Source organism: Acomys russatus, chromosome 1 (genome assembly GCF_903995435.1).
Source record: "Acomys russatus chromosome 1, mAcoRus1.1, whole genome shotgun sequence".
Taxonomy (NCBI): domain Eukaryota; kingdom Metazoa; phylum Chordata; class Mammalia; order Rodentia; family Muridae; genus Acomys; species Acomys russatus.
This window is the reverse complement of record NC_067137.1, coordinates 75,374,879-75,397,196: the sequence shown is the minus strand read 5'-3', so window position 1 is coordinate 75,397,196 and position 22,318 is coordinate 75,374,879. Positions and strand designations below refer to the sequence as shown.

At 36.8% G+C, this 22,318-nt stretch overlaps 1 protein-coding gene across 1 annotated transcript in view; it reads left to right on the top strand.

Annotated features, from left to right (window-relative positions):
• Window positions 1-1,109: 1,109 nt before the first annotated feature.
• Mis18bp1 (MIS18 binding protein 1) overlaps window positions 1,110-22,318 on the top strand; it is a 30,687-nt gene continuing 9,478 nt past the window's right edge. The window contains exons 1-10 of the mRNA XM_051146861.1: window positions 1,110-1,342; window positions 2,983-3,606; window positions 4,380-4,855; window positions 6,572-6,645; window positions 8,945-9,075; window positions 9,702-9,789; window positions 10,729-10,832; window positions 15,221-15,242; window positions 16,023-16,040; window positions 17,884-18,690. Coding sequence (XP_051002818.1) covers window positions 3,072-3,606; window positions 4,380-4,855; window positions 6,572-6,645; window positions 8,945-9,075; window positions 9,702-9,789; window positions 10,729-10,832; window positions 15,221-15,242; window positions 16,023-16,040; window positions 17,884-18,690 — 2,255 coding nt within the window. The 5' untranslated portion in view covers window positions 1,110-1,342; window positions 2,983-3,071. The remainder of the gene's footprint in view (window positions 1,343-2,982; window positions 3,607-4,379; window positions 4,856-6,571; window positions 6,646-8,944; window positions 9,076-9,701; window positions 9,790-10,728; window positions 10,833-15,220; window positions 15,243-16,022; window positions 16,041-17,883; window positions 18,691-22,318) is intronic.

Genomic DNA, 22,318 nt, shown 5'->3' with positions numbered 1-22,318 from the left:
CCCCTAATCTCTTGTGTGAGGTGAGGTTTGTTAAGCAGTGTGACTTTGCTGTATTCCTTGGCTCCAGGTTGCCAGGATACCTCTTAGAACAGGACTCTTTTGTTTGTGTTTTGTTTTTTTGAGACAGGGTTTCTTTGTGTAGCCTTGGCTGTCCTGGACTCCCTTTGTAGACCAGGCTGGCCTCGAACTCCTCCGCCTGCCTGTGCCTCCTGAGTGCTGGGATTAAAGGCGTGCACCACCATGACCGGCTAGACAGAACTCTTAACACTTTTGCTGGGACAGCCCGCCCTCCCCCCCTCCCCCCAGCAGAACTGTTACACTTCTGTTGGGTAAACTACGCTGGCAGCTGGAACACTTCTGTAGGGGATGCCTTTCCCTTCAGAGTTCCAACACTTAACACTATGTATTACAGGCTGCCCTTCAATTCGCCATCTTCCCGCCTCAGCCTCCCAGCCTTGGGATAACAGCGGAGTACCAACCATCTGGCAAGGCACACTTTAGGAACCAGTGCCACAAAATGCACTGCAACAGATGTCCGCTGAGCATAGTGTTTTATTCTACCACGGTCCTTAGACTTTTCAAAATAAAATTGCATTTCCACCCAGGATAATTCAAATTTAACGCTAAAATGCGAATATAAGCTCATGTTCAGTCTACTTCTCAGGAACAACAAAAAACATTTTTTTTCTGGCTTGAAGAAAACTGAACGGCAAATTTGAAAGAAAAATTCTTTCAAACTCCCTAAAACATCTTTTTCTCCTCAGAAATGGGTTAGGCAGAGAAGGAAAGACCCGCTCTGTGAGCGCCATCTGAAACTAACCACTGTGGCCCGCAAGGGTCAAACTTAGCAACTGCAGCCGGGTTATGTGTGCTGCGGAAGTCGACCGTTGTCGGCTTTTCCTACGCAGAGCATCACGGGAGGAGTGGAAAGGCGCCTTCGGGCGCCCGCCCTGTGCAGAGAAACAAACACCCACGCGTCACCGTGGTGCTGCCCCAGAGCACAAGCTTTCTGCTCACACAGCAGATGCGTCCAGGTGTCGCAGGGGCGTGGTGAGCCGTTTCCGGGGGTCCCGGAAGTCGCTCGGTGACGCAGATTGTGAGCGCACCAATCCCGCGCACTGGAGGGCGGGCTCTCGGACTTTGAAATCCAGCGCTGTTGTCGGCGTTTGGGAAGCGAATGCTGCTGTGGAGCTTAGCTGGTTTTAATGTCTCTGCTGTCACTCGTGCCTCCTCTGCCCGGGCCTCGGTGCGTCTGAGGCACAGCGGGCCCTGGGGTGCCAGAACCTTGGGGCCTGAGCGGAATCCAGCGGGGCCAGGGCTTCGTGCTGCTGCCCTCACTGAGGTAGGTCCTCTCTGCCCCCTCAGCCCGGGCCACAGGCTGCCTCCTCTGCGTTCGGGACCCCCGGCCTCGCGGACGTCTGGCTTCCGCCGCGTTCGCACAGCCGCGCGCTTAACCTTGCTGCTGTGGCGCTCTAGACTTTCGTTCTGGAATCGGAAGTATCCGGGAGGGATAGTGTGCTAGTGCCTAACTCTTTACCTCCCGACCCAACAGGCATGGAGGCATCATCCGTTTATGCTTTCACAGGACTTAGTTCCGGGCTTCCTGCAGGCGTCTTTAGATTTGAAAAATAAAAATAAAAATGCAAAGCCCCTCATGCAATCCTTAAAGGATAACACTGTTTACAGTCAGGCACATTTGTTGTTTATTTTTGAGGTTGTAATTTAACTACATTTCTCTCTTCCCTCCTTGCAAATCTCCATACTTTTCCTTCAAATTCAGTGCCTTTTTCACCTTTTCTTTTGAAACTGGAGCCTTTGTTAATCTGCCCCCTGTTACTCCCCCACCTCCTTGGAGGCCTGGAATATGTGATCCTCCTGCTGTCCAAATATCTGGATCTATGGGGCTTGTGCGTCGGGCCAGCTTTTATCCGTCCTTAAAATTTCTGTCGGTTGGTAAGAAAGATCTTGTTTTTCAGCTTATTTGCAATTTTTATTTGTGAAGCCTTTCACTGGACTGAGGGAGGAGCTGAGGGATAGGTCAACCTGACTGACCATACTTTGCCAGTTTCCTCTGCCATTGTACAGTCTATACTTTTTGTTTTTTGAGAGAGTGTAGCTTATTGGTATTGCTGGTGGACATTACTAACTCCCATCACTGCCTACTGGTGAATATATAGTTATTGCGTGCGAGGGCTGTACAGCTCAGTGGTCATATGCTTAGCATACCTGTTGCCCTAGGTTCAACCCCTAGCAGCGCTAAAATAAATAAATGAATGAATAAAGTCATCAATACATAGTTGCTGAGTTAAAGTTTGTGAAAATTTTACAATATCTTTTCTGTCATAGGGCCAAATTTACAAGATATCCATTTGTCAGCTGTTGTTAAAAAATACTTCTAGTGGCAGGGTGTGGTGGCACATATCATTAATCCCAGCACTAGGAGGTAGAGACAGGCTGATCTCTGAGTTCAAGCCTGGTCTACAGAGCAAGTCCCAGGCCAGGGCTATGGGCTACACAGAAACCCTTTCTCAAAAAAGAAAAAAAAAATTTCTCTGTATGTATATATATTCCACTGTTATAGCATGCTTAAAGTCCTGTATTGATCCCTAGTGTCAGAACCAAAATGGACTCCTAGCTGGCTCTAAAACCCCTTAGAAGAACACATTCTTGTAGCTGTCAAGTAAATTTCAAAAACAGATGTTTATAATTCAGAACTTAGGGATATTAACTATGTTATTTGTTGATGGTCCTTTTTTTTTGTGTGTGTGTGTTTGTATGTGTAAGTAGGCAGTTGAATGCCAAACTGCTCTTCTCTTGGAAAAAAAATGACAATTGTAATTTGATAAAAATATTAAATATTAATCTGACTTGTGAGTTATATATTATCTAGTGCTGATAAGAACCTTTTTAATGTGATACTGTTATGGAAAATTGGTAAATTTTAAAGTTACCAAACAATGATAAAAGTTGATTTCATTACAGGTTTCTCTGGACTCCTGTTGAAGTTCTGTCTGGAAACTTGTGCTGATTGAATTTTCTATAAAAGGAATTTTGTTGCCACTTTTATCAAAATGATTGCAACACCTTTGAAGCATTCAGGAATTCATTTGTCTTCTGGGACATCTCAAAGAAGAAATATGCCTCTAGATGCAGTCTTTATTGACAGCATTCCTTCAGGCAAACTTACTCCTGTAAAAGATTTGGTGAAATATCAGAAGTCTTCTCTAAAACTGAATGGCCATAAAAAGAATCAGTTATTAAAAATGACAACTTCTAACAATAAAAATATATTACAATCCACCATACTATCAGAGGCTACTCTTTCAAACAGCTCTCTGGATGTCAGTGCAATAAAGCCCAACATGGCTGGACTAAGAAACGAGATGGATTATGAATCACCAGGAAAAATCTTTCAAAGAATGAAAGAAAAAATACAGCGTGACAAGCAAGAGCAAGAGTCAAGGAGCAGTAGCATGTTGGAATCACCAAAATGTGAACAGAATAAAGTCTTCCCTTCTAACCGAGATAAGAAAAATCAGTTGCAACATACTTACTTCTGTGAGGAAAAAGAAAAATCATTCCAACCCACTAGCACGTCATTAGGAGGTTAGTTTAATGATGCATGGATTTTAAAAATTACTATGTATTTTTAATTGTTTAATGTGTCAGACTATTTTAAATTCTTGGGATATAATATTGAACAGAGTATCAAAATGTCTGCTTATATTCCATTGGAAGTAAGTTTTATGGTACAATAGAAAAAAGAAAACAGGAAAAAAGGAGGTAGACATGGTGTAAAATTCCATCACTGGGGAGGCTGTCAGGAGCATTATTTTGTGTTCATTACTAGCCTGGACTACTAGGCTATTTAGTGAGGCCTTGTCTCAAAAACCAACAACTGAAAGTATAGTAAAGATGATGGGTATACATGAAAAGTGTGCTGTGGCCAGAAGAAGCTTCAATGAGAAGATGACATTTTAGGTGAAAATGTTTGCCAGGCAATAGATACATATGCTACAACTAACCTAACCAGTTACTTCAAAGTATTCTTAAATGTTCTAGGTAGTTCCCAGTGGGCAATAAGAACTAACTACCTTGAGTTATAAAAGTGGGTGTGGCCATGCATCCTTTAATCTCAGAACTCAGGAGGCACAGGTAGATTTGATGTTAGGCTGATCTACGTAGTGAGTGCCAGGGTAAACCAGGACTACATAGAAAGACTGTTTTAAAACAAAACAAAACAAAAAACTATAGACACTTAGATTGAGCATGAGGGTAGACTATTCTTAGTCTGATGTTTTTTAAATATAAGCAGTTTAATACTTTTATTTCCATAGAACCTTTCTATAATTTTTTTCTTTTTTTTGTATTTTTGACAGAGCCTTCAATTCTGAACCAAGAACAAAAAAATGTTTCAGTTTCACATATCTCAAGCCGGGCACTAACTACATCTCAGTTTGCTAGACAAGGTCTTCATTCAAAAGAGAATACTGTTAAAACTTCTGTGTCCACAAAGAACACATTTGTTTTGGAAAGCATTGATTCTACTTACGAAAAGTTTGAAAATACTGATGTGAATTCTGATAGTATTAATTGTGTTCCTATTAAGAATCATAACCAATCTGTGACTTCTGATAGTGACATGGCAACAGACGTGACTGCACAGGAGGACATGACAGAACAAAATAAGAAAACAGTGTCTAGAAGGACTATTCTTCAAAATTCCCTGACAGATACATCTAAAATTAGACCTGGGAGACCAAGACTTGATCGAACAGTATCTCTCCAGTCTCTAAGAAAAGTTACACACTGTTATAATTTTGAAACTGTTGCAAGTGGAGTAAAAAAATACCAGGTAGGAAGACATTTAAGGCAGGTATTTATTTCTGTTTTTAATTGCCCCCTTCTCCCTGTTCCTCAAGAGGTATAGACTTTCCTAATGCGTTATTTCTTATTATTGATTGTAGAAACTGTAAGCCTAGTGGAAAGACAAATCAGGTGAAAGTAACGTGACTCAGCTCTTAATTCTTGCTAAAACTAGTAATAGAGCATGCCTTTAATCCCAGCACTTGGGAGGCAGAGGCAGGCACATCGCTGTAAGTTTGAGACCAGCCTGGTCGACAAAGCAAATCCAGAACAGCCAGAGCTACACAGAAAAACCCTGTCTCAAAAAACCAAAATAAATAAATAAAAAGTTAGCAACTCACTTATGCCTGCAAGAGATGAACACTGACCTCACTCCTACTTCTATGCTGACTTTTGAGGTATAATTAACATTTGAAATAGAAAAGAATTTTAACAGCTAAAAAGTTGAGTTTTTTTCTTATATAAAGTTATATAGGATGAGCAGTAAAATACTTCAGAGCATCAAACTATGTTATATTAAGATACATTTCTTTTTCCTTAAAATAGAGACAGTGCTCACCTCCTAGAATTGTAAAGATAACAAGAATTAATGAATCTAAGGCACATGGAACATTTTCTCATATTTCTTATTGTCTGCTGGTATATCTAAGTGAGGAGAAAATAGTATTATTCCTCTTTTCTAATCGTTTCCTCAGTTCTAGGAATCAAACCCAGAGACTTGTGCTATATACGAGCTACGTCCGCAGATACCTTTTAAAAGAATAATTAAGAAATGGAATACCAAAGACCATCTGCCCATTTTAGCATCTTGGATAATTTAAAGTCTCTGGAGAGTTTATCTTTAAATAAAAATGCATACTTTATTTAAAGTGAATGGTTACTCATTAATACTTGTATTAATTTTGGCTTTAGTTCCACTTAGAAACACTTTATCTTAAGTTATTATGAACTATAAATGTTTTTATTATCACTGTTCATAGAAAATTTTACATTTTGGGGATAGAGAGATGGCTCAAAGGTTAAGAGCACTGGTTGTTCATCCAAAGGTCCTGAGTTCAATTCCCAGCAACCACATGATGGCTCACAACCATCTACAATGAGATTTGATGTCCTCTTCTGGACACTTAAAAAAAAAATTTAAAAAGAAAAAAAAAAACAAAAGAAAATTTTACATTTTAATGATGTTTTACTTATACCAAAATCATTTTGTGAGATATTCAGCTGTTTGCTTAGGAGTAAAATTCTATTGAATCTTTATTACTAGCTGTGACCTTTATGGTATATAGAAACTGAAAATAGAGCTCTAAGTTAACTTAATAAAAATATACTCCTAATTGTTTTGGAGACAGAGTATATAATATGTTTGGCATTTTTACCCCATCTAAATTGCTGTGTTTTCTATAAGATTTGGTAGTTAAATGTATATGTTAGGATTCTCCTCTGCATCATAGTTAAGCCATTTTGTATGAGTATTTGAAATGCAGAACCTTCAGTATTATAGGCAGACATAATACAACCTCAGTTAAGTCTCTATTTTTTTCTTGGATTCAATAAAGTGGTTTTAACAATTGATGTTTAAAATGGAAATCACTGGGATTACTTAAGGTTTTTCTTGTAATTCAGCTTTTCTAATGCTAAATGTTAACTTAGTATTGCTGCCTGCAAGTAGTACAAGAAATGTGTTCTTTGTTTTATGCTTGACTAGGTAGTCCAGTTACAGGAGTGGATGATTAAAGTCATCAACAACAATACTGCTATATGTGTAGAAGGAAAGCTGGTGTAAGTATAACTTTTGTTTTTTTGTTCTTGGCTGTATGTAATGAGAGACCAGTAGCATCTTTCTATAAAACACGTTCTCATGAGATTATTAACTGAAGGCAAAAGCAAAACATGACATCAATCTCTTGCTAAAATTATCTGATGTAAATTACTGATCCGTCAAAGGATCAAAATTATTTAAAACTGCCAAGCAGTTACATATTAGTTGACAACTTTTTGGTTTTCTCAGAAGTGAAAGCATTGTCAAAGGAGTAGACTTTAGGCCTGCTTTTCTGTTCTGCTTTTGAGAACTAGTTTCTCCATAGTAAAAACAGCTTGTGGTGGAACGATATAGAGTATCTAAGGTTGACCACTAAAGTCCATGGTCTACTCTCTTACTGCCTTATCCTCCTTTTCAGGTGTAGCATAGATTGCCTTTGTGGGAATCCCATTAATGCTGCTCACTACCAATGCCACTTGAACAAGTTACTTACACTCTATGAGGCTCAATTTTATTGATACACTGAAAACAGTTATATGACTAATATTGTGGGAAGGCTTTTCTTGCTTTGAGAGTGTCTCATGTAGTCCAGGCTGACCTTATACCAATATGTACTTGAAGATGAATTTCAACTCATGCTTGGTGCTCAGCTTTGTTGTAGGTAGTAGTGTTAAGAATTAAATCAGGGGTTGGAGAGATGGCTCAGAGGTTAAGAGCACTGACTTCTCCTCAAGAGGTCCTGAGTTCAATTCCCAGGAACCACATGATGGCTTACAGCCATCTATAATGTGATCTGATGCCCTCTTCTGGCCTGCAGTTGTACCTGCAGGCAGAGCACTGTGTACATAATAATAAATAAATCTTAAAAAAAAAAAAAAGAATCAGTTAATATTTGCAGCATTAAGGAACAATACCTTTTAGAGTATGATTTAAATGTTAAATGAAGCTGTGGGCTGTGGTGGCACACGCATTTAAGCCCTACACTCCAGGACCAGAGGCAGGTGGATCTCTGTGAGTTTGAGGGCAGCCTGGACTGCATGGTTCTAGGACAGCTGGGGCTATGTAGAAAGACTATTTCTCAACAACAGCAAAAGAAAACAAACAAAAAAGCCAAAACAAAACAAAAAAACTATACCTCCTCCCCACAAAAGCCAAATAAATAAATAATAAAAAAGGAAAAAAGATTCAAAGATAAGTGTTAAGGTATAGTATGAGTTTCATCGCATTGATTTAATTGAGAGTACTTTATAACAGATGCGCTTATTATCTGTTGAATGAAGGATGCTCAGCACTTATCTAGTATATTCTCACATTTGGTTCTAATTTTATATTTTATTGTTAGCTTCATTTAAAGAATTATGAAAAGTAGATTTGTAGGTCAGTGATTAGCTACTCATTTTTTCTCAATTAGCACCTCTTTATGGAAAGTAAAAACATTTGCTTGTATATTTATAATTTAGAAAAGGCAAAACCAAAACAACAAAACTTAAAATTAGATGGATCTACTGGACATTTTAGAACACTGAGCAGAAGGGAGGGAATGGGGGTACACATGTAATCTATAATCTCAGGTACTTAGAGGATGAAAAATTCCAGGGCTATCTTGGGTAACATAGTGAGACATAAGAGCCAGGAAGATGGCTCAAAGGGCAGAATCTGCTGCCAGGTTGTATAACATTAATTTGATTCTGGGGAACCATGTGTTGGAAGTAAAAAACTGATTCCCAGAGCTGTCTCTGTCTCCATGTGAATTCCAATGGCTTACACACACAAAATAAATAAAGATGTGAAAAAAGCAGCAAGACCCTATCTGAATAACTAAAAATAACATTTCTGCAAAAAAGCCAACAAAAATGTGAGGAAAGGGTGTGTGTGTGTGTGTGTGTGTGTGTGTGTGTGTGTGTATTGATTGACCACAGTATAGTTAGTTTCTTGGCATCTACTCTGAGAATCACATTAGCCAAGCAGTTGAGTTCTGTACGGGTTAGCCCTCAAGTGTTTTGTAATTAGATTAAAAATGTTATTGTTGTGGTAACTGAGAGTACAAAGGTAGTACTTCCTTTTGGAGTGGAGGAGGACATCATGATTGCATCTCACTATGAAGCCCTAGTTGGCACTGAACTTAGCATGTAGACCACACTGGTCTCAAACTTGGAACAGTCTTCCTGCCTTTACCTATAAGGTGCTGGGATTACATATACCTGCCTCCAAATCAGTATTTTATTTTAGTTTATATACATATAAATACACACACCCCACACACAGCTCCTGATAAAGGTAAATATTGTTACCTTATTAAATTTATCCTTTTTTCCCTAGAAATATGACTGATGTTTATTGGCATAGTAATGCAATTATTGAGCGCATTAAACCGAATGAACTTAAGACACTATCAGGCAACATTTATATATTAAAAGGAATGATAGACCGGATTTCCATGAAAGAAGCAGGTAAATGAGTATCATTATTGGTTAAATCTGACCATAGCTTCACCTTTTTCTAAATAAATCCCAGGCTCATAAATAGACCCTAACCCTTGTACATTTCCTGTATTACTCGTTTGACTAAACCTCTAGCACTAACTCTTTATTGCAGCTCAGTTTTGCTTGTCTTATTTCAAGACCAAACCAGCTGTCCTCTTGTCAAAGGCTTTTCTTGTTCCTGTTTCTAATACTCTAATTCCATTTTGCCACATGGCTCATTCCCTCAGGTTCCCAGGACTTGGCTTTCTATTTCAATAGACTTTCTCACTATCCCCTTTTAAAATTGTTGTCCTCTGTTTTTCTCCCATAAATATGCTTAACCACTTTTTCTGTGATACCAATTTAGCAAAGAATTTTATTTCCTGGCTTTGCTGTTTCTCTTACACACTAGACTTTTAGTGTTTATTGGTGGGAATTTTTATTTACCTAGCTGATGGGCCCTCTGACAATACTTGGCATATAGTAAACCATAATTTCATGTTTCTTGACTGTCAGTGAAGTAGAGAGACCTCTTTAAAAGTATGGGCTTTTGAATAATTTAATTTTTTTTTAAAGTAAAATAATTGGTATTTATTTTGCTTGTTGTTAAATAGGATATCCCTGTTATCTCACAAGAAAATTTATGTTTGGATTCCCTGAAAAATGGAAGGAACACATTGATACTCTTTTAGAACAATTAAGGTAAACTGTGTAAGATTTTTAAGATTTTTATCAAGGTATAAATTATGTTTCCTAAAATGTACTCATTTTAGATACAAATATAATTAGCCTTCTCACATGTATATGCTTATGTAACCAATGTAAAGTGACACTTAGTTTGCTCCTTTTAGTTTTTATGTCAGTATACTCTTTTGAAGCTTTTTGTGGTCTTAGGAGTTTTAGAAATAATTAACCTGTATTAGAATTCCTGTTGTGTTGAGTAAATTCAAAAAGAAAATAAAATCCAAGACACATTTCCAAGGAGAATTCTTTAATCAACTACCCTTTTGAATGTTGTATTAAATATTGGTCTGAAGTTCTTGATTCATTTTCTCCCTTAATTTTCAGTAGTTTTTGAGTACCTGCCAGGTACTTAACAGACACTGAGTGAAAATTTTTATTAATTCTTGTTCTTTTGGGGCCAGGAAGAGATATAGAGCTTTAAATATGATCTGAGTACAAGTAACTTACAATAGGAACTGGTGACTTTTTCCCTGTAAAGTGTCAGGTTGTATTTTTCTGGACATGTTGCTTCTTTTCTCAACCATTTAACTCTATCTTTTCAACAGAAAAGGTAGGTAGTATAAATTGAATGAGTATGGCTGTGTTTCAGTAAACCTTATTTACAAAAATAGGCAACTGCCCAATAGTGTTCTTTTATCCTGGCCTCACATTTACTAGGTAAGTACTCTACCACTGGTAGCTCTTTGTCCAATACTTTTCTTAAATACACTTAAACAATTGCTCTTTGCTTTTTTAAAGTATTCATTCGTTTTGAGGAGAGTCTCATGTAACAGGTTGACCTCACTATGTAACCTAGTCTGCCCTTGAACTTCTTGAGCATCTTGTTTGTGGGTTTGAGCTTTTCAGTTTTTTGATAACCAATATTAAAGAAAAAAATCAATAACACAATTGTTTTAGGACTGAAGAAAAGAACAGGAATAAGACCAGACAGAAAACAGCAGGATTCCATGATAAACAAAAATCAATGAAAAGTGATGCAGAAGATAAACAAACAGATGATAGCTTGGGTATGTTTGAATTTTTCTTTGTTGCTACAGTAGTAGAGTTTTATATAAGTTCAACACTGTTGTATATGATATGTAATGTTGTGCTCTTTGAATAGTACCTTAAAATTCCTTCTTTTTCATTACAAAAGTGACTGCATTGCAAACTGCTGCTGCTTCATTCCTTTTTTTTCATGGAATAAACCTTTAATCACAATGCTAAACCCCTGATAAGTATATCAGTAAAAGATTATATTTAGGCTACCAGCAATCCTGTAGTAGCGACAAGTATCTGTATTTGCTTTTATGGAGGAACTGGCATATGGTAAGTGCTGTAAAGGTTGGCAGAAATGTCAGCTCTTTTCTAACAGTCTAGTCTACTTTTCATACTAGTCACTTTCATGAATAATTTATGAACATTAACATATAGTCTTCTCAATTATAATGATAAAAGTCACTGAAGTCATTTGTGCATATTTTGTGGAATTTTATCTTGATGTTGTAGCTAAAAAATTGCAGATTGTTTTGGCTGAAGCTGGGCCACCATGTTAGATGTAAATACACTACATTTCTCTCTAATGGTGCTATGTCATTTACATTCCCTTTCTCCTTGAAGTTACGTGTGCCTGTTTCAGTTCAGAGAAAGCAATAATTTAAAGGTGTAAATGACTGCAAAACTTTCACTCACCAAAGCTTTAGTTCTTTTTCAACCCTTCCTTTTTAGAAAAGTCACCCATTTTTCTTAAGTTTGGCATGTTGCTTATTGTCATTTCTAGAACATTTTGAGCCTTCTGGAGTCTTGGACTATGTTACTTGCTATTGTATCCACCTTACTCTCTGCTTTTATTCCTAAATGAAAACCCTGAGTCACTTTTTTAGGATAGTGATCTGAATTGTAACTATGATTATTGCAAATGTAATCGAAAACATGGCAAATGAGATGGTAGAAAAGTTTAAAAGATTAAAAATTTAAACTATTTAATATGCTATCTATGTACATAGAAAAAAATCAAATGATTTTAAAGTATCTTATGGACCTTGCTTCATGTTAGAAATTTGGGAATGACTAAGGCTTGGCATCTCCTTTTAGTAAGTGCAGTTTCAGGGCACAGACTATGTTATGATTATATCATTTTTCTAAGATGATTCATTATATCTTTTGCTTTATGAAACTTGTAGATACTAATTATTTTATGAAGTTTTAGGTACTAATTATCTTATTATCACAAATTATTTTTAGTGGTAATGCTTTAGTGGTCATTTTTGCCATTATCAACACATTATTACGCTTTCTGTGAGAAAATAGTGAAAAACCACTGCTGGAAAGAAGGCTTAGTGGCTAAGAGCTCTTGCTGAGAAGCTGCGTTCTGTTCCCAGCACCCTTACCAAGCAGCTCACATCTGCCCAAATCTCCAGTTCTAGGGAATTCAGCACCCTTTTTGGCCTCTGCAGGCATTATATGTACATAAACCCACATATACACAATTAAAAGAAAGGAAAAAAAAAACCCTTAACTATGTCTAGCATTAAACAACTAAGGTTAAATAAATGAGCCAACCTGTGATAATTTAAGATGGCAGGATTGTGTTTTAGTTATCTAACAGTAATTTTCCATATTTAGTGCTGTAACTATTATATCATAGGATTGCAATATTAAGACTATCTCTGCTATAATACTTACATAAGTATATTATGAAGGATTTACTATAGCATCAGCTTCCTATACTATACAGTAATCTCCAGGGTTAGAGCCATCCGTGTGCGTCTTTAGAGCTTTTACAAGAGTAACAAAATGTTGGGGCTGGAGAGATGGCTCAGTGGTTAAGAGTGCCTCCTGCTGTTCCAAAGGTCCTGAGTTCAATTCCCAGCAACCATGTGGTGGTACACAAATATCTGTAATGTGATCTGATGCCCTCTTCTAGCCTACAGGTGTATACTGTATACATAATAATAAATTTAAAAATCTTAAAAAAAAAGTAACAAAATGTCTTTAAGGCTAGGTGTTCTGTCACATACCTGCAATCCCATCACTTGGGAGAATGAAGCAGGGACATCTAGAATTTAAGGTCAGCCTGGTCTGTATTATAAAGCCCAATCTTGAACAGCCATAATAACAACTAAAGCAAAAGTCCTTATACTTTTATGAATCTTCTTAACTAAATAATTTTTAAGTAGTGTTGTGTATGTATAATGTGTGTGAATATGGGTACCCATGAGCCACTGTGCTCCTATGGAGGAAAAAGTTCTCCACAAAATAATGTAAAACGAGTTTGCTGAAAGAAACCTTGATTTAGTTATGCATTGAAGTATATAAATGAACTGAAATATAGTTTCATACATGCAATAAAATAAGAGAAACAATCGCTAGCTTTCTATTTAGTTGATATGCAGTTAGGATGTATAGGATGTGTGAAGTCACAAAATTATACAATTCTGTTTTTTGATATAATGAGGTTCAAAGCAAGTATTAACAATATGATCATTCAGTTTTTTGTTTGAGGAAAATAAAAGTGATTTGAACTAAACCATACTTTATAGAGAGTGGTCTGTCATACAAAATTTATTTTATTATAATCAAAGTATAATGAATATATATATAACTTTTAATTAGTCAGATTGTTCTTCCCATAGTTGGCTCTTTAATGTGGAAAAGCAGCATATCTATCTTCTTGTCCTTACATTTTTCTTTCCTCCTCGTCCCTCCCTTTCTCTAATTCTCTCTCTCTTCTTTCTTTCCTTTTTTTCCCTTTCTCCCTCCTTCCTTTTCCTGAGACAGTCCATCTTGTTTAGTCTCTTGGATGATGGGAATACAGGCACAGACCACAATACTCTGCTGAAAAACAGCTAATCTTTTTGTAATTATTTAATACTCCATCTTTGAATTCACAGAAATGAAGAAACATAGGCGCAGTTGTTTGCCAGGGGTTGCAAAAATAGACATTGGATATAATAATTGTCAAAATAAGCCACAGTCAAGGCTCCTTCATAAACAAGTAAGTTATAGTGTTCAAATGGTGGCGAGTATGGCTTAGTCAGTTGGGTAAGGTCCTGATGTTTACCAGTGTAATGTGGTACCAGGTCTGCATCAAAAGATACAAGTTCTTCTTGCTAAGTATGATTTATACTGGTCAGTCCTAACTTAGAAACTGCAAAAGTCAGACGGAGTTTATTTGACTGCAAGAATTGCAAGAAGCTGGTTGTGGTGGCACACACCTTTAATTCTAGCACTCAGGGAGGCAGAGGCAGGTGAACCTCTGTGAGTTCAAGGTCAGCCTTGTTTACAAAGCAGGTCCTGGACAGAAAAGGCTACACAGAGAAACTCTGTCTCTAAAAACCAACAAAACAAAACAAAACAAAACAAAAAACAAAAATTGTTTTAGGAAAACAGTCTCAGATATCTTTAAATCAGTGTTTATGAGGTTAGATAAGTAAAAGCTTACACTAAGCCGTAAAAATTACTTTTTTTTTTTTTTTTTTTTGAGGAAACTGCTGTTGAAGGTAAATAGATGTTTGTGACAGGGATTATGTGTCTTATAAAGGATAAAGAACAAAAAATAGGGACTGGAGAGATAGCTCAGAGATAAGAGAACTGGCTGTTCTTCCAAAGGTCCTGAGTTCAATTACCAGCAACCACATGGTTGGTAATAACCATCTATGAGATCTGGTACCCTCTTCTTTCCTGCAGGCACACATGTAGGCAAAACATTGTATACATAATAAATAAATAAATCTTTAAAAAAAAAAATATATATATATATATGGATGAAGATGCACATCTATTGGTTTGATCCCAGTACTCCTGCATTTTTTAAGTATATAGCTTACAAGAGTGTCCATAGGATAAAATTCCAATAATCTTTTATGCCTCTTAAATGTCTGGATATTATCTGTTAGAGCTGCCTGTGGTCAAATAACTACAGTTCACATCTCCACACAGTAGGAAGAATTTTGTATAAGTCTTTCTTTTGAAGGCATTTTTGGAAAATCTGTTAAATTTAACTTTAAATTTCATATTTTTGCATTTTATTTTATTCTAACACTCATATTTATTTACTTATTTGGTGGGAGTCCTATGTGTGTTACCGTAAGCATGTGGCAGTCAGAAGACAACTTGCACACGTTTTCTTCCATCATGTGAGTCCTAAGGACCAGCCTCTTCCCTTGCTGAGCCATCTACAGCCATAGAGATTTGTTAATTAAGTTTGCAACTATAAGGAAATGATAGCTGTTTCCCATCTTTCCTTGAATAAGTATAGACAACAGTAACAAAGGTAGAGTAAAGGCTTGTAGCGTTAAGCCTTAAAAAAAGCATATGAAAAATGCACTTGACAAACTTCAGATATGGACTGCAGATATGGTTTAGTTGCTAAGAGTGCTTCCTGTTTTTCTAGAGGACCATAGTTCAGTTCCCAGAACCTCCATCAGTTAGTACACAGTTGTCTTTAACTCCAGCTCCAGCAGATTGTGCTCCATTGGGTGCTCTTAGATACATGACATATACTCAGACACATATGCATAGATTAAAGTATACTTTTCAAAATGTAAAAACTGCAAATAATAAAGACTTTTGTAGGATCATGTAGCTCTATATAGTACTTCTAACGTTACAGTTCCAACAGGGTTTTCAGAATGTTCTATTAATGAAATTCATAGAGTAGCAAGTACCTAGAATGTTTTTATGCTTGATGCATGCTATGGAAATGTTTAAGATCATGTCTAGATTGTAGTTGTTAAAAGTACTTTTTTGTTTTGTTTTGTTTTGAAGGAATTAACTGGAAAGAAAAATTGCAGAAACTTTCCATCGAAAAACTTTGAAAATTGTGAAGAAATAAATGAAAAGAAAACTCAAAGTCAGAAGCAAGGTAATATTTCTAGAAGTTATGTAATGACTAGGATAATAACTTTAAAATATTTTTAACATAATTAATGAACTTTTAAAGTTTCTTAATATAAATATAAATGTATTAATGATTTAAAGTAGTTATTTGTACATAAAATGATTATTTCATAAAATAGCCTGTTACTTTAAATACATTATTGACAGGTTTGGATTTACTGTGATACCTAAATAACTTTGATACTGCTTTAAGTATTTAAGTGTGCTCATATGAATATTTTCTTTTCCGAAATTAATGCTACAATTAAGACTTGAGAAGTGTTGATTTTCAGAGTAATTAAAGTCTTGTGTACCAAAATCTAAAATGCCAGTTCTCTAAATACTAACAAGTTTAAGATTTCATGTGATGGTAAATCCATGGGTCTACTGGTATTTTTTTTTTTACTATAACTCATAAGTGGAAATGAGGAACAATTACCAGAATTCATGAAAGTGGAGAGGAATGCAATACTGCCTAGACTACCAGATTCAAACAAGTTAAAGTACTTAAAAGAGGCAGAATGATTATTAAGGTTGTGAAATAAAGTAAAATAATAATAAATATTCTCACTAGAAATAATTTTGTTCAAAATGAGACTTCAAATTTTTCTTACTGAATGTTGATTTGCTTTATGTAAGGAATTAGAAAACAAATACTTCCTAAGATCTATGATATCTATGAAAAGTCTTACAGAAACATGTTTTGGTTTCTTTTCATTAGAATAGTTGTACTAATCAAATAAATTATCCATAAGTTATACTTTTGAAGTTTTCCCTACCATTATTAACTGTTAACCTTTCATTTTGTTGTTTATCTTTTATGGCATGTTACGTGTATATAGTTGCAGTATTTTATATGGTGTAGTGATTTACAATTTATAAATATGTGTCTTAGTCACTGTTCTGTTGCTGTGATGAAACACCATGATCAAGGCAACTTACAGGAAGAAATATGTAATTGAGGCCTTGCTTATAGTCCATGGCCATCATGGCAGGAAACATAGCAGTAGATAGGAATGATGCTGGAACAATAGCTGAGAGTTCACATCTGACCCTCAGGCATGAGACGGAGAGCTAACTAGTAATGGCATAGGTGTTTGAAACCTCAAAGCCTCAAACCTCAGTGACACACTTCCTCCAACACAGTCGATCTCCTAATCCTCCCCAAGCACTTCCATTAACGGGGAACCAAGCATTCAAACACATGAGCTTATGGTGGCCATTCTGGTTCAAACCACCACACTAAACATAACTAGGATTTAATACAGTTGGAATTTCAGGTAGATTTGCTTCTAAGTTTTCCATTTTTAGATTAGACAGCTGCTCTCATTTGTTTTCTTCACCTGTAAGACGATATAATAAAGATATCAAGTTCTGTAGTTTTAATTTTTTCCCATGATAATTCTTGAAGATTTGGAGAGAGCTGTAAAGATGTGCTGCTTTGGCTACATTGTGGATGAAAATAGAGCAGTATGGATAGAGTTCCACATTTTCCTAACTACATCCTTAACTAGCACAACTTGTTTTGTATCTTACATGCCTGCTTAGGATTAATGACCCTAGTGGATTTCATATGTCTCCTAACTATTTTACATTTGAGAATGATTAATAAAACATTTGTTTAGTGTTTACTAATAGCTGAGAGTCTATACTAATAGCAAAAGAAAAAAAGTTTATGAAAATAGAGTTCTGACATTAATGATTTTCTTAGTCTAACTAGAAGATAAGACTGGTGTAGAATTAAAATGTAGGATATCAAAATGGCATTTTAAAAAAGTATTCTGGGAACAGAAGAATGGAAACAGTTTGTTGACACAGTGGATTAAAGAACACGGTCTAAGCAATAGTTTGTCCTGTAGATAAGTAATGGAAATTTTTCAGGGAGAGTAAGCAATGAAAGTTCAGGCCCAAGATGGTTTTAGCAATACATGTTCTAACACCCATAGAGTGTGGTTCTAATTTGAGATCAGTGAAAGACAGAAACTATATTGGAGGCCAAATAGAAAAGTTACATGTATGTCAGCCAACTGGGAAATCATTGTATACATAAGTAGATGCTTATATTTGAAGTAGTAGTGATCTAAGGAAACCAGTGCTTTGTGTAACCTTTCAGGGTAAATTGATTTTGTAAGAAAATTTTCTCCTATACTTATGAGATTTTGGTTCTGGTTTTCTTCAAGGAAATAAAAAGAGAATTAAAGTATTAGATGTATCTACTAATACCCTGAACTCATCAGAACAGCCTACATCTGACAAAGAAAGAAAATACTTGTCTTTCAATCAGAAGGAAGCTTACGTTTCAGTGACACCGCTTAGAACTACAAAAGTGATAGAGCAAAGATGTATGAAGCACAATCTCTCTATTAAAAGATTAACAGACTTTTTCAAATCAGAGCATCAAGAAGAAAGTGAGTCAGATGGACATGGGACTCCAAGTCTTACCAATAAGTCCTTAGAGACCTTTGAACATAGTGTGGGTTATAAAAGTAACACTGAGGGAGACTGCAACAAGTGTGATATACTCACTGTCAATCATGGACTTCAGATACCTTGTCCGAAAAATAAACAAATGCTCACCAATGATTTTAAAAGAAAAGTCAAGTTGCCTTCAAAATTGCAGAAAACTGACAAGCAAATAGCCATATCATCCTATAGCCAGTATTCCTCACATTTGTCAAGTGAAGAGAATGAAATAGAAATTAAAAATAAAACCAGAGCAAGATATACCAAAGAATGGCTGATTCAGCAGAGAGAAAACACAGGCAAGATCACGGAAGATATCCTCCTGGTTTCAGAATCTCAAGGTGAGAGTTATTCTTATCACACACCAAAGAAAACCAGATCTTCTGCTAAAGAATCACTTCCAAAATCTGGTGTTAGCAAAAACTTTCCAGTTGAAGCTAAGGGATCTGATAAAACAGATAGACAGTTGTTAAACCGGCTACCTGCTTTAACTCACGAGGAAGAATGGAATGAACAAGAGTTACAGAAGCTTCATTGGTAAGTAGTTTTGTCTCTGGAATATCTGCAGAATGGTTATAAAACATCAGAAAGGGCCTGATTTAATGACTCCCTTCTCCCCCTGCCCCTCTTCATCTTTTTTTTTTTTTTTTTTTTTGAGACAGGGTTTCTTTGTGTAGCATTGACTTTCCTGGATTCACTTTGCAGACCAGGTTGGCCTCAAACTCACAGCAATCTGCCTGCCTCTCCCATGCTGAGTGCTGAGATTAAAGGCATGCCCTGCCATGTCCAGCTGATTTAGTAATCATTCTTAGTATGGTGATGTTAGTGAGCTTTTATTTAAAAAAAGGAATTGAATTTGAGTACAGACTAAGAGCTTCAGTAGTGTGGTAGTATGGAAACCAGATGACAGCCGAGTTATGAAGCCTAAATGGAAGATTAAAGAAGTAAGACAATATATGTGGACAAATCAAGGAAATTGGCAAAGATAGAAATCAGGTGTAATACAAGGGAGTGTGGAGATAAGGGGAGATATTTGGTAGCTTATTTGTCAGATAGTTGATCTGAGGGTATAGTGGTATGCTGATGGGGGTGATCTAATCAGAAGAATGGAAGAGGTAACGGATAAAAGAGAGGCAGACAAAGGAACATGCTACCTTTAGTGTGCTATGTACTGAATGCCCGTAGAAGTGCAGAGCTTTAGGATACATTTCAAGTCTTTTTTGAAAGTTCTTCCTGAGACATTTCTCTGATGCTGTACAACCTTCACTGACATCTTCAATTCCCTACACGACTCTTTTTTGCTTATTTTTTTAGGTAAATAAATCGTCTTTCTTACTCCTCCAAATTCTTATGTTTTCTTGTTATGGTATGTCCCTTATTGATTTTTTTAAAAAGATTTATTTAATGTGTATGAGTGCTCTAACTGCATGTATGCTTGCATGCCAGAAGAGGGCATCAGATCCCAGTATATCGATGGTTGTGAGCCACCATGTAGTTGCTGCAAATTCGACACAGGATCTCTGGAAGAGCAGACTGAGCCATCTCTCCAACCTCCTTAGTGATCTTTTGTATCTTCTACAATTCCAACTTTCTTCTTTGTACAGTGATCCTCAGATTGATCTGTGGCTCGGAATTCTTATATTTAGATTTGTATTTACAGTTACATGGTGAATGTAACTATATAAATCTTGCCTATAGATCTGAGTTGTAAAAATTAAAAAGTATATTTTTATTGATAATCATTTTTATGCCTTTCTAAAAAATGCGGTTGCTACCATCAAATATATTTAAATTCTGCCATTATTGGTTAAGAAAAAAATTATTAGCTGCCAAATAGTTATTCCTGTAGGCTCTGTTTCTTAACAATTAAACTTTATTATACAACCCAACTAGCTTACACAAGAGGGAAAAAAGGTTAAAGGGAAAAAAGAGTGAACCTTCCGATGTCTGTTCCACGGGATGGGTCCTTTGGTGTCTCTGGCCTGCGTGCTGGTCCAGCCTGTTTGCTGATCCACGTGTGCTCAAGCCCAGTCTGAACCTGCTGCTGCTCTCTCTTCTCCACCTGTCTGTGTCATGTGTGAAGGGTGGTCTCCTCCCTTTGAGGGTCGATTAGAAAAACAATATTCCAGGTGGAGTCCCCAGGTCTGCTTCCTGAATTCCAGGCCCAGGATGGCTCCACCCAGTCTATATCAGGGTATCCATGGTGTGTCCAAGGGTAAAGCCCGCCAAGTCTGCTTTCACCTGTGACAAAGCTTACAGTCTTTCCCACATATTCCATAGGACCATCTATCTGTAGCCTGTTTTCTTAATACCCCTCCTTCTCAGACCTTTGCTGCTATTTACCCAAACTGTAGGAGTAACTTTGTGCTTGTAGTTTGTCCTTTTCATCTGGGTAATCCAAGCATCTCCAGGTTAGTTTTAAGAATGCAACTGAGGGCCTGGCTGTGGTGGCACATGCCTTTAATCTCAGCACTCTAGAGAGAAAGAGAGAGACAGATGACTCTCTGAGTTTGAGGCCAGTGGGGCCTACAAAGTGAGTTCTGGGACAGCCAAAGCTGTGACACAGGAAAACTGTGTCTTGAAAACAAACAACAACAAAGACAACAACAAAATAACTGAGATTCTGAACTATCAGACGTTTTGTTGCATTTAATATAACTTCATAGTTTATATTCTTCTGCAAAAGCAGACCATGCTAACAATTTTACCTTTTCCATGTCTCTCACCATACCCTTATAATACAATTTTGTGGCCTTACTTTATATTTCCAAACACCTAAAGATGTTTTTAAATATTTTTTTAAAATCTCATTATTTACTTATTTATTTGGTTTCTTGAGACAGGGTTCTTCTATGTAGCCCTGAGTGCCCTGGAACTTTCTTTGTAGCACAGGCTGCCCTCCAACTCAGAGATTCACCTGCCTCTGCTCCTGAGTAAAGGCCTGGACCACCACCACCCTGCTAATGTTTATTTTTAATGTTTTGTGAATTTATTTTTTTCAAAAGGGTCTCATATATGAGACCAAGCTGGCCTAGAACTATTCTTGAAGTGTTGATTTGAACTTGCCAAGTGCTAGGATTACAGGCTTTTACCAGCATACCAAGCCAGCCATTTGTTCCTTTGCTCCTTTCTTCCTCCTTTCTTCCTCCTTTCTTCTTCCTTTCTTCCCACCCACCCTCCCTCCCTCCCTCTCTCCCTCTCTCCCTCTCTCCCTTCCTTCCTTCCTTTTTACTTTTCTTTCCAGTGTTGGAGATCAGACTCAGTGCCTTCTGTAAGTTAAGAAGCTTTCTACCACTCAGGTAAATCTTCAATCCTCAAAAGATAGTAAACTTTCTGGACTCTAAAGTCTTAGTTCTTAGTAAGGTGGAATAAATGTGCTTTTTCTTGGACTGTACAGTTAAAACCTGGACAGAATGCATGGCAGCTTTTGTCTGTCTAGGAAAATAAACAGTAATGATTTATGTTTGGAATGCTACTTATCACCAAACCTAAGGTGAGTGTCCATTATTTTTCCCTTTTCTATCCCCACCTAAGTTAGATGTAAAGCTAAAACTTATCAAAAAATGGACCATCAAACAGAAATTTGTCCATTCTAATTCTCAATTCTCTTGCTTTTCTCCTTTCTCAGTAATCTAGATTCCTTGTGATCCCATAAGAGCTATTGTCACAGCATCCCTTAGGGTGTAGACATACTTAAAACCCAGAGAAAAACCACTTTTTATGTAATCACTTCCATGAAACTTTTTATCACCTTCTCTTATTCTGTTAGATATGATTGTTAGGTTTTATATTTTTGGTTTTGTTTTATTAATTTATTTATTCACTTTGCATCCTGTTTGTAGTCCCCTTCCTGCTCTCCTCCCAGTCCCACCCTCCTTTCCCCATCCCCTCTCCCATATTCCTTGAAAAAAGGGAGCGCTACCCACCCACCCCAGCTCATCAAGTTGCATCAGGACTGAGTTCTTCCCTTGTAGCCTGGCAAGGCAGTTGTATCGGGGAAGTGATTGAAAAGCAGGCAGCAGTCCATATCAGAGGCCGCTCCCGCGTCCCTTACTAGTGGACCCACATGAAGCATGAGCTGCATATTGGCTACATCTGTGTAGAGACTGTTAGGTTTTAAACTCAGGACCCCTAACCCTAATCATGTTAGTATATAAGCAGTTCC